This window comes from Cyanistes caeruleus, chromosome 2 (assembly GCF_971803275.1).
Source record: "Cyanistes caeruleus chromosome 2, bCyaCae1.hap1.1, whole genome shotgun sequence".
NCBI lineage: Eukaryota > Metazoa > Chordata > Aves > Passeriformes > Paridae > Cyanistes > Cyanistes caeruleus.
Genome location: NC_141702.1, coordinates 116,038,172 through 116,050,359, shown reverse-complemented (window position 1 = coordinate 116,050,359; position 12,188 = coordinate 116,038,172). Strand labels below are relative to the sequence as shown.

General features: G+C 47.0%; 1 protein-coding gene across 30 annotated transcripts in view; it reads right to left on the bottom strand.

Moving 5' to 3' along the window:
• The window catches only part of PAK5 (p21 (RAC1) activated kinase 5), a 315,373-nt gene that overhangs the window by 188,260 nt on the left and 114,925 nt on the right, over nucleotides 1-12,188 (bottom strand). For 24 of the 30 annotated variants that reach the window (XM_086872689.1, XM_086872688.1, XM_086872753.1 and 21 more), the window contains one exon: nucleotides 7,426-7,523. The exons of the other annotated variants lie outside the window; for them this stretch is intronic. In XM_086872689.1, coding sequence (XP_086728815.1) covers nucleotides 7,426-7,523 — 98 coding nt within the window. The remainder of the gene's footprint in view (nucleotides 1-7,425; nucleotides 7,524-12,188) is intronic. 30 annotated transcript variants of the gene reach the window in all.

Here is a 12,188-nt window from a genome sequence, read left to right as displayed (position 1 = left end):
TCCTTGACTATTTGCATACTTATCCAGTCAGGGAAGACAAACAATTGCTCATGACAGGTCTGACCCATCACCACCAAACACCTCAGTTGCAAGGCTGAACGTTAACTACTGCCTGTTTACAGGGAATGCTTGCAGCGGTCTCAGGAGCTTGGGAGAGGCTGGATCACTCCAAAGGGTGACAGAGCCCTTGGCATAAGAGTGGGTTTGGTGTAAATCCCCACTGAGGAGCTCTTTTTGCTTTGGTCCTGTTGCTAACTGGGGAGCCTCGGGATGCCATTACACGTGTGCTGGGGGCAGGGTAAAGCAAGATCCTTGCTAGACTCCGAGATTGAAAGTCCTGCCTGAACCTTCAGAAGAGTTTTCTGAGATATCATAAACACTCTGTGCCTTGGGGCCTGGCTTGGTACCATGTAAAACACACCTGAGAGGCTCTCCACAACCCTGTCTTTAGTTGACACTTTCAGTCTGAAACTCAGCTGCAGCAAGAAACTGCAGTAAAGAGGTCCTGATCCAATGTCTGCCCAGGAAACTTATGTTAAAGAGGCACTAGAAAAAAAACCAACTATGCAGGTCAAACTTCAGTACCACATCTCATCACCTCCCTCTCCTTCGAGCTTTGAAGAGCTGCCCATTCCCTCTCTGCACCTCCCTTCCTCCTAATCAGGAGCACTGCAAAGGCCTCCTAAAAGCATGGAAGAAAGAGTGATGGCACGCTGGCAAACCCCATCATGGCACAGCAATATATAAAGACCATTCTCCTTTCTTTAGTAGTAAAAAAATGCTTTGTAATTCTGAAAGGCTTACACTACAGCAGCTGAGACATCAGAACTCTTTCACTGGGTTCTCTGCCCAGGGTCCTGACAACATTCAGAGATTTGCCTGGAAGCAATAAACTAAGCCAAAAAAATTACAGCACAAGTGAAAGGCACAATTGAAAGTCACATCCAAACGGGCAAGACACAGTGCCAAGGCAGTCAGCAGCCTGGTGGATATTTTAGGCTATTTAATCCTTCAAACATATGCCAAATATCTACCTGCAAGACCTCAATAGGAAGCTTTGCTTCAGTGAAGGGTTCACTCCAAAGAAAGGTAAATATTGGCGCCTTCCTTCTACTGGAGCTTCTAATAACATCAAGTTAAATAATTATTTAATACTAATAATTGCAATACAACACAAATAATTGGATCCCTAACAGTCCTGTTCTGGGGAGGCTGGAACAGCAAGTAACTCCCCCACCCCTAAAGCTGAATTACTTTGTGAGGAAATCGCCTGTTTGAGGTCTGCTCCTGGGGGCTGGGACACAATGGTGGTGATGCCACATTGGGGGAAAGGGGCAGTTTGCCCAAGTGCCATGAATAAAAGTCACTGTCAGGGGAAAGATCCCTCCACAAGGCTTTTGCCTTGGCTGAGCAGGAGGGACCCAGCATTTTGCACGCTCTATTTTCTTCCCAGCCCAGAGCAGGACTTGGGGCACAGATGTCAATCGGAGCTGCTTTTCGCTTTCCGTGCGAATATTTATCCACCGCATTTTCCTCCTGCCAGGCAGCTGACAGGAGAGAGGTTCTGGTGCAGAGCACACAGAAGGACAGAACTCTTTGCGTTCCTCCAAGTGCAGCAGCGGTGCAGGGCCGAGCCCTCGGCACTTTCCCGGCTGGAGAGGACCAGGGGGAACCTCTGTCCCCACCCACCAGCCGCAGCCGCTCACCATAACACAGAGGAGGAAGATTTTTCTCCCCGTTTCTGGCCACTGCTGCAGGCTTTTCGCAGCAGTTTTCTTCCGATCTCTGCTGCCCTCTGGTGATGCGCAGCCGAAGGCAGAGAGAAGAGCCCTTCTGAGGAACCAAAGCCTCGGGTTTTGCAGCAAAATCTCATTCTCACCCTCATTAAAACCCCAGCATAGGCGCAGCTGGTTTGATTCTTCTTTGTCCCCAGCACAAAACCTAAGGTCATTCGGTGAAGGATTTATTTTCTAATAGCACCAAGGGGAATTCATTGACAAGTTAATTCATCCTTATTATCTCACATCAGGTAAATACTGGTTTAATCAATTTACAGACTTCAGTATTAATAAAAAAAAAAAAAAAAAGGTAGGATGAGGATTAAAGATACTTGAATTTCTCTCTGTATCAGGAGTCATTCTGAGAAACTTAACCCTGCCCCATCAGCTGCTGCTTACAACCCCAAATTTAGATCAGGCATCTATTTTCCATCATCAACTCAGGGAAGGAGCTACCTCTCAGAGGGTCTTGCCCAGACCCTGTGCAGAGCTCTAGGGAAAAACCCATGGGAGGGTATTCTCTAATCCCTGCCTGATGTGCTTTCTAATAAGTTAAGAAAAAAGCTGCATTTTTAATTATAAATGCTGTGACAAGCAAGTAGGGATGGACTCAGACTGCTGCATGTTCTGGCAGGCTTCATTTTCTCCTGAGCTCTGCTGTTCCCGTCACCTGCTGCAAAACAGATTTTTAAACCACACACAGACTGCTCTGCCTTTCCTGCATGTGCTGAGACCAGTTGAGAGGAGAGAAAAAAACCCACTAGGCAGACTCCTGGCTGAAGAGGCAGACCTGCTTCATGCCTGCTCCTCCAGTGCCTCTCGGCATCCTCCTGGACAATCTCCATGGCTCAGCACTGCTCTGCAGGGCCCAGAGGGAAATGCTTCCCTAAAGCACCTGCCAGAGAGCTGAAATTGCCAGCAGGCTATTCCTCTGCCACTTCACTTGGTCACGGTAGGGAGGCAATGCAGCCCTGTGGATAACACACCGAGCCAGAAATCCAGACCCTTGTTTCTCTGCTGCATCTCTAGGAACGATCGCTCCATTCCTCGATGCTTGAGTTTCCACCTCTGCATCATTTCCACTGTAAAGCAGTGTGAGAGCTGTCGGTAACAAGATTTATGATCATTGAGGAGTTACTTAGTACAGCTTTTAGATCCTGCTTCATTGATTTTGCTTCACAGACTCTGTGGCTCCTGCCTCTATTACCGGTTAACTCACACCGGCCCTCCGGTACCTTCTGGCCGTGGTGTTTCTGGAGGAGGATTCTGGCACTCAGAGCTGCACAGACAGCCATGATCACCAGGGGATTTACAGTCTAAATTAGAGCTTGAATATAACCTTGTTTCTTTCTTTTTGTATTATCCCCTTGGACCATGTGCTTGCAACAAGCACAAACCACAACCACCAGTGTCATATTTAACTCATGTGATACTTAAGAGGATGAAACAGCTTTCTCTGATAAGCCCTGTGAAAAGAAAGTGGTGAATGTAAATCCTAAAGTAGGTTATTCCTCATCAGTCGTGTTGCTTCTATGACTTGTGGCCAGTTCAACACCCCTTGTAAGCTCTTCTGCCCTGTGCTGTGCTGCTCTGCAGTCCCAGGGATGTGATGGGTACAGGGTTTCTCTGAGCTGATGCATATTTTGATCCATAATGAGTCATTTTAAACAACTGTGCTGCAGGGCAAAGGGAAGCGCCTTGTCCAGGTTATGGTGTTTGGGTTTAGGTGAGGAGATGAGTTAATAGCAGGTAAACGCATCTTCTGCCTCCAAGACTGTTGTGGGTTGCATTATTTGGATAGCAACAAGCAATTTTCCCCTTCAGTAAAATCTATACCATTTGGCTCAGTGGGATTATCACTTAATAATTAAAAACAATTAAGAAGCGAGCCAATGTGGCAGAAGCAGATTGCCTGAGCATCCTTTGTGTGTGGATGTGTCTGAGCACATGAGGGACCAGGGGCCTGAGTAACTGAAGGGGAAGGTCTCAGGAAGACACGTCAACATCAGATCATTCAGCAGCACTTCTGCTTTGTTTATGCAGTTGTCATTTGGCCTCAGTCACAAAATGAAGTCTCCCTTCAAGTAGCTGAGCTGCCAGTTTGTGGTCCATTATGAAACAGCACAAACTCAGGGTCAGTGCTGCCTGTGCTTTGCCTCCCTAGTCCCCCATATCTGAATTGAACTAGGTAGACTGGGAGGCTATTCTGCAGGATTTTCCATTTCCTAATCCTAACAGACAGCAAGCCACCCCCAAACACATCATCCTACCCTACAGCTGCTTTTAAACTTAAATCAGAACCCAAGCAGGAGGTCAGTACTCCACTTCTAGACCCAAATGCCAGCTTTCCATTCAAACACTTTCGTTTTACTCCAAATCCTATTCAAAAAGCCACTCTGGACAGACAGTGTCTGCAGACAGGAGACATGAAAATGCCTTTGCCACGTGGGGAGTTTGTGGACATTGGAGCCTCTCTTCTGCACCACTGGACCCTTTGCTGTTCAGGATGCAAATAATCATCACTGAGCTCCACTGACAGATTTGGATTTTCATTTACTTGGAGAGAATGGCCAGTCCTTAATAAGATAATTAAAGGTCCTCTTTAATAAACCAGCACAAGACATTTTATGTCTCCCAGCTAGTGCCCAAGGTAACTGAAGTTCAGATAAACACACTGACAAAGAAACATCCATTTTACCTAATGTTTATTGACCAGATTTTAAAAGCAGCAGGCTGCTGCAGGAATCCTCTGGAGAGCTCACTGCTGCTGTGCTGCTGGGGGCTGGCTCCACATTTTGGCTCACTCCGCTCTGCTGGCACTGGGAGAGCGCCTTCACAGCCTCCCATCTCTCCAGTGAGAGATCAGAGCTCCTCCAGCTTTCCTCCTTCCGCTTCCATCCCTTACTGCGACAGTGGCTGAGAGCTCAGTGTGAGCCAGCCTGCCTGGAAACACACAGAAAGGCTTGGCTTATCGCCGCTGAAACACAGCGCTCCGCGCTCCTCGTTAGGGTGCTGCACTAATTAATATATCATAGGGGGCTGTCAGGAGCACACGCTGATTAACCTGGAGAGGGGCTAGGGGGAAATGTGATGCTGGAGCTGGTTTCTTTATTTAACTCCAGATCTTTTTACCTCCCTACAGCAGCAGCTTTCTGCCTGCGCTTCTCTAACGCTCTCTGTCACAGCCCCAGGCATCACAACAACTTTGATTTCTTAAAGAGAGACACAAACGATAGTTGTACTGAATTATTTTTACCCATAGATATCACAGATGTGAAGACAGAACAAGAAGTGTCTTAACAAAACCAACCTGCCACACTTAGCCTCAGCATTTCAAGACTCTTGTGAATAATCAGGAGATTTCAGGTCAGCCAAAAGGCTGTTAAATTATGTCCATTTCCTGAATTTCTAGTGTAGCTGGATGGCAAAAGCACAGTGGCTTCTCACCTGCTGTTGTTTTTACTGGAAAACAGTCCCTCAGTTTTTGCTACCTGCTGTCATCCTTCTTTTGGCTTTGCTTTATACCCCTCATGCCCTCTGCCTCATCACAACAAGTAAAATCTATTTGGCCTGCCTTGTTTCACCTCTTTTTTCTTTCTCTTCCTTCTGCAAGCCTGCACCTCATCCTGGCTTCCCCTTCCCGACAAGCACCATGCTGGATTTCTCCTCTGCTCTAAGTGGTGTTTCTGCTACATCACTTTCAGCTCCGTATGCTTCTCCCTCTTGCATTTACCTCTTCCTCCCCATGGCTATCTTCATTTTTTGGCTCTCCTTTTACTAAAACAGGCAATATTCCCCCACTGGAGGAAGCACTCAGCGCAGTCCTTGGGCATGGTTTTGAATTCCCATTGCTCCCAGAGTCTCCTTCAGTTACCCAAAAGGGAGCTCAGCAGATAAGTTTTCAGCTGCCGGAGAGCAAAAGTCCTCAGGAGGATTCTCTATTTCTGTCAAGAGCTTCTCCATTGCTACCACCACATACCCAGATCATATATCCTAATATTTTTCCATGGGAAAAGACAAGTCAGCCAGAACTTCGTGACTTTCAAAAAGCAATCTCTGATTATCTCACAGTTGCAACCAGGAATGCCTCGAGGAAACTTGTACTTCTGAATGCAGCCAGGGCACACACAAAGATTTCTTGTTGGCAGGATTAAAATCTGCACTTGTGCTGCCAAAATGCAAATGCCACTGTGAGCCAGCTGAGAGCACACTGCTAGTTCCAACCCTTTAAATAATCCAGATGTGTGATTGACTGGCATTGCTCACTTTGTATGTTGGGTTCACACCTGCAGGTCAGACCAGCAGGATGTATCTGGAGCTTGTGTCAACACCAACCTGCACATGTTTAGCAAGGGCTGCTGGCACACAGAAGGAAGCGGGTTTGACAGTTGCCACCATGCAGTATTTCTGAGAAGTCAAACACCACATTCTGCATTTCCTTCGGGGAGTTTAAGAGCTCTGATCCTTACAGCTCCACAAAGCACTGGGAGATGGGGGAGGGAAAGTACGGAGGGCAGCAAAACCACCCATCACTGCTTGTGTGAAGTGTTCCATCCAGCTGGACCTGCAGCTCTTCTTTCCCAGCTCTGGGTTTGACCATGCTCTGCAGACATGAGGAAGCACAATGCTCCAAGGCCAAAAAATCAGCACAGAGTGAAATGACCATGGCTTCCTGCTTCCAAGGAACCTCGAGACTCCCACCTTTGCAGGGGTGATAGCTCCCAAAGGTCAGTGATCTTCAGGACCAGACCAGCTCCATTACAGGGCTCAGAGCTGGTTAGATTTGGCCCTTCCTGCTGTCACTTGTTACAGTTGCCCAGACCTGTCTCCACTTTGTGCCCAGCACAAGAGGATGAGGACATGCAGCTCTGGGAGCTGAAGTCACCCCCATGGCCAGCACGGTGCAGGTGAGAGGCTGGAGTGGGTGGCAGTGTGGCAAACCACACACAAGGACTTGGCAAGGCATGAGAGCACAGTAACTTTAGCTGGAAATTGCAGCATTCCCTTTCCAGTGGAAAGGATATTTGCCACGAGCATTTACCAGAGCCCTGGATCTCTGCTCTTCTGCACTAACACCTGCTCCAGCATGTGCAGTAAAGTGAAAGTTACCACAGAGGAAGGTGCATCTTTGCAATCACCCCCATATGGCCGAGCTTCACCTCCCTTTAGGGAAGGTGTGATCCCAAGGATGACAAGGATAACTGACATCTCAAAACTACCTAGGTTAGATCAGGCTCTGTTTGCCCAACTACCATGAAAAGGTACCAAGAAAATCCCTTCTCGAGATTGGCTGCAAACTGCCATATACATAATTTACATTTACATATACGTATAAAAGCTTATTTATATATGTAAACTATATTTACATACAAACATATGTTAAAGCCTTTGGTAGGGTTGAATGATCCCTACAGGCTGTGCTATTTGAATTTCTCAGGGAAAGACAGGCTGCACCAGGGATGTTAAGCTTAAGGTATTTATATGGGAAAAAAAAAAAAAATCATATTTTTCAATAGTTGAAATTCTTAAGGCCTTAATCAGGTTAGAGGGATTTAGAAGTTAGATCAATATCTCATCACATGGAATATAGAATTGGCTTCTTTCTAACTGCCTACAATAATGATTTTAAAAGGAAAGAAAATCCTACCATTTTAGCAGACTTCTCCAAGTCCACACAAGACACACTCTGGCAGCCGTGTGCCACCCTTCTGGTTTCCAAGAGCTCTGGAGCATTCCAAGGCATTACTGCAGAAAACAGATGTATTTTTATGGTAATCGTTTTAACACCTTTGACATTGTTTTGTAACTACCTTGCATCCCAATATGCTTCACAAAGCTGCAGGGAGAGGTAAGGGCTGACGAGTCTAAATTTAAGGAGCAGGAAACCTGACTCACTGCTGGCACTGGCTCCCTGCAGGAGTGGGTAAATCACCCGGGGTGTCTGTGCAGTACCTTGCCCAGGAGCCCTTCTCCCCTCAGCCATTAGCTTCAGGAGACATTTCCAGGGAGCAGGTGAGGATGAGAAAGCGAGTAGCATCCATGAATGTCTTTGTCACCTGCTGCAGTGCGTCCTCACCCACCTTCCATCACCGCACAAGCCAGTGTGATCTTTCTGTCAGCCTATGGGTGGCCAGGCTGACAAAAGATCAGTGTGACAATGTTGTGTGGGCAGGCCAAACCTAAACTTTGTGCTTTGCTTTAGGCAACCAGTTCTAAATAACAGTGAACAACACCCCTTCAAAACAGGCAAATAGCCTTTCAACCACAATTAAAAACCGGGGGATATTTTCAGTTTCTTCTCTAAGCATTCTACATTTCTAATGGTAAACTAGAAAAGGGGAGAGTATATAGACATACCTGGGCTTTGATAAAAAGGTTGTATTTAATTTTCAGACATCCAGGAGTTGTTTAGTAACCTCTGAAAATGTGTTGCTATTGAAAATGGAAACATTTTGATAACCATTTTTGAAAGACGGTGAGAAATCCAGAGATGCTTTTCCTCTGGTCCTGGCCTCAGCTGGGACAATCCCTGACTGCCTGGGACCCTACAAGAGTTGTGAAGCATTACCCTACAGACAGCCACAAGAGCCTCTGGGTCAATGTGTGTCTCAGTGGCAGTGTTTGTGTCTGACAAATTCTTTGCTTATAAGACCCATGTGTTATGGTGACCCTTTCCTATGCTATGAGCAATAATCAGAGAGGCCTTTCTGGAGGAAGGAAACTGGTGGTGAGTGAAGGATAACATCTGCAAAGTGATGTTGCTGCTAAGATTCCTGCGCTGACTTCTGCCACGTGCAGAGCCAGCAGAGCTCCTTGGAGACAGACTCCTCCAAAGCCATCTGCTTGTGAGGTGATATCTCACACACCTTGGAGGAAGCAAGCAGAAATCTACCACAGCTCCCCTGCCCCCCTGGCTGACAACACAGAGCCAATAAAGGCTAAGCCCAGCCAAAGAATTAAATATCATGCTGGAAGACCAAAGCGCTCACTCCCCTGAAACAGAAGGTAAATATCTCTAGTATTTACAGTACCAAAGTTATATTGGAGAGCTCTCCCACAGAGACTCTGATTCAAAGGAAAGTGTTGCCAGGGTTTTGGCTAGGACATGGATTTAGTCCCAGTTGCAAAGCCATGTCCTGAGGACAGGAGGGACTGGGACAGCCAGGGTCACACAGCCCCCCAGCTGCCTGGCTGAGGAGCAACAGAGCATTAGTAAGAACTGGAGGGGGAAATAAAAGAGAAGGATAAAAATAAAAATAGTCAAACTCCATCTTATCATTAATATAAAAAAAATAAAAATACTCAACCACCATTTTGTCCTTAGTACAACAGGCCCAGGTTATAATTTGGGGGTGCACCCTTGCTCCATCAACCCCACCACTCTGCCAAATCCCTGACATACTGGAATAGCCCCGAGGCACAGGGCCTTGCCACCCCACAAGAGGGATTTCCTTGGGAACATCAGCTTTGCTCGAGAAACAGGGTGATGCCTGGTGTGGATTCACACTTCCTTGCTGTCAGGACGCCAGGTCTGTCCCACGGCTTGGCTGAACACTGGACCTGAAGCAGGAATAATCTGAGGCTGAAATGATGCTGCTGGTCAGAGAGGAAAGCAACAATTTTGCCCTCACTAGCTACATCCCCAGTCCTCTGCTACCTTGTTTTGCTGTTGCTCCAGGCCCTGTGATGGTTGAAACCCCTATAGGCTACCATGGAGCTGCAGGCACTGAGCATCAGATCAGTTTTCCCAGGATGCTCCTGACTCAGTCTCAGGATGCAGCACCAGGCAGACAGAAGCTGCTTTACCCAGCCCTGCAAGCTGCCTTCCCTGGGAGCCTTTTCCTAAACTATGCAATTCCTGAATCTCTTCAAATAATCAAACTTCAGGAGGAAAGCAAGAAAGAAATGCCTTTTGGGATTCACTTTGTTTCTGGGGAAATTAAAGGCAACAAGGTACCAACAAGACAAATCCCCTTCATGTCAGCATGGAATTCTGCTCCGCACGCAGAGCCCTTCCCACAGCACGGCTCATCCCTGGTGACTCGTGGGAGCAGCTGAGGTTGTGCAGCCTGTCCTGAGACACAGACAGCTCCCTCTCACACACAAAGCATCCTACCCAGTGCCTCAGCAGTCTCTTTCACCCCTTACAATGTAGCTGAACGTTTTCAGCTGTTTCACTGCAGTTCTCCAAAATCTTCCATCTGCAGATCTCGACAGCTCTATCCTCCTCTAGGGTAGGGACTGTCTGCTGCTGCCAGCACCGTATCTGCACTTTCTGGATTTTAGCCTTGGCAAAAGAACAGGACAGTCTGAACCCAGGGGAGCTCTCCCACCAAAAAGTGAGAACAGCCTCAGCCTCTATTTGTAACCCCAGTTCCCAGCGTTGGAGCAGAGAGCAATCAATCCCTCTCCATCCTCTTTTGCACTGGAATTCTGGCTGCAGGAGTAGGGCTGCAAGGGTGGTGGTGAATTAGCATGGCAGGGGAAGTTCTCAGGGCAGTCACCAGAATGTCATTCCCAGCAATGTGAGCAGAGAATGAAAGGGAAAATACCCATTTTCATTCTGATGTACAAACAAAGCTTTCTTAGATTTAGAGCTTCTTGACCCATTTCACTTCTTGGACCCATTCCAGAGCTTTCAGCCTGTCTTTGAGAGCTGGAGTCCAGCTCAACCCATCTCCAATATCCCTCATTTTTGATGGCTTCTAATCATGCCCCAGCTATCAGTTCATCCTACACTGGTTGGAAAGCAATGGATCCCTTGACATACCTTGACATACACACCTCCACCCCCAGCTCTGCCTTCTCCTTCTGCTACTCAGCACATCTGGTCAGCAGAGGAGCCCTCTGAGTTTCCCTGCTTGGTGTGGAAGCATTTCATTCGTGTCTCATTTTGCTGCAGAACTGAGCGTAGGTGCTTTCTCATTGCCAACCACCCCCTCAGCCTTCCCCAGGGGATATTCCTGTCCCCTGAGCCTGCTCTGTGCAGTGAACCCTCAGACACCAGCGGCAGCCTGAGCAATTGTCATTAATAACATCATTTCCTGGGGATTGGAGAGGGAAGGTAACCCAGACCACCATATGAATAAACACAGCTCTGAAATGGTGAATCAGAAAAACAGGCACTCATTAAACATCTCACTTCTCACTGCAACAGCCTCCCTTAAATCTAAAAAATAGCTCTTAGAGGCTATACCTGGCCTTCCTCCCCTTCCATAGAGAGCTAAGGAGCCTGCAAGTACTGAACAAGGCTGGATTCAGAGAAACTGAAGAATTTTTCTTAAAAGCTGCCTCTTTTACGGTCTTCAGTTGTATTTTAGCTCAGAGCTGTCTGACCAGCAAGACTTGCAGCAGTCTCTGAACCTGAGCTCCCTTCCCCAGACTGAACACGTGCCTCAGGCAGATGGAGATGCTGAGGGGACAGAGGCTACAGCAAAAGCAGAAATGTTGCACTGCTTGAAAATCATTTAACTTCTGATAACTCACCAAAAGCAGCCAGATTGCCACTAAAACCTTTCATCTCCCTTGCTCTTCTGCAAGTATAACAGTGAGTGGCTGCATTTAATGTTGTGTAGTTGCTCCCAGCCTGAAAGCCCACTTCCCAAATTCCAGCCTGGAGAGAACTTCCACTGCTGAGTAACGAACCCTGAAATTGGACAGTGAGACTTGTGATTGCAACAGAAACAATGGCGCTGCCTCGACTCAGAGGGAACAGGACCAGAACTCATAAATACCTTCAAGGTGACAGTACATGAGAAGGCTGGAAATTATTCATAATTTTAGCAGAGTTGGAGACAGAACATTCACTTACAGGTAGTAATGAAGGAAAATACCTACACTTGTGGGAAGTTCTTGGCAGGAAAGCTGTAAAGAGCTCAGCAATGTGAAAAACTCATTGAACTGAAAGAAATTCTGTCTGGCTCAGGCACAATCCACATTCCTGTTTCCCCTCACTCAGCTGATATAAAGGGCAATGAGGTCAAATCCCTTGTGGCTCCACCAGAGCTCAGGCTTGCAACCCAGCAAAGCTAAAGTACAAAAGAAGAGGAGGCCACGAGCTGCCCAAGTGTTTTCACAAATATCATGAACTTTGTTCAGCATGTGACTAAAGGTATCAATACATGTGACCAGTAAAAGTTTGGTTTTTCTCCTCCATGTAGAGCAGCAAAAATACATCTCCAGCCATTTCCAGCACATGAAGAAGCTGGAGGGGCTGGAGACTGAATGGCTGCTGCTAATTTATTACAGTCAAGTGAACAACATCCCAATCTGCCATTGCATTTGCAGGCTGATGGAAGAAAAGGAAAATAAAGGGGCTGACAAGGGATATCAGACATTTCCTTGGTGAGCTCTGTGCTGCCTCACTGCTGCTGTCAGACATTCTGACCCATACAAACCTTCCTCAGCACA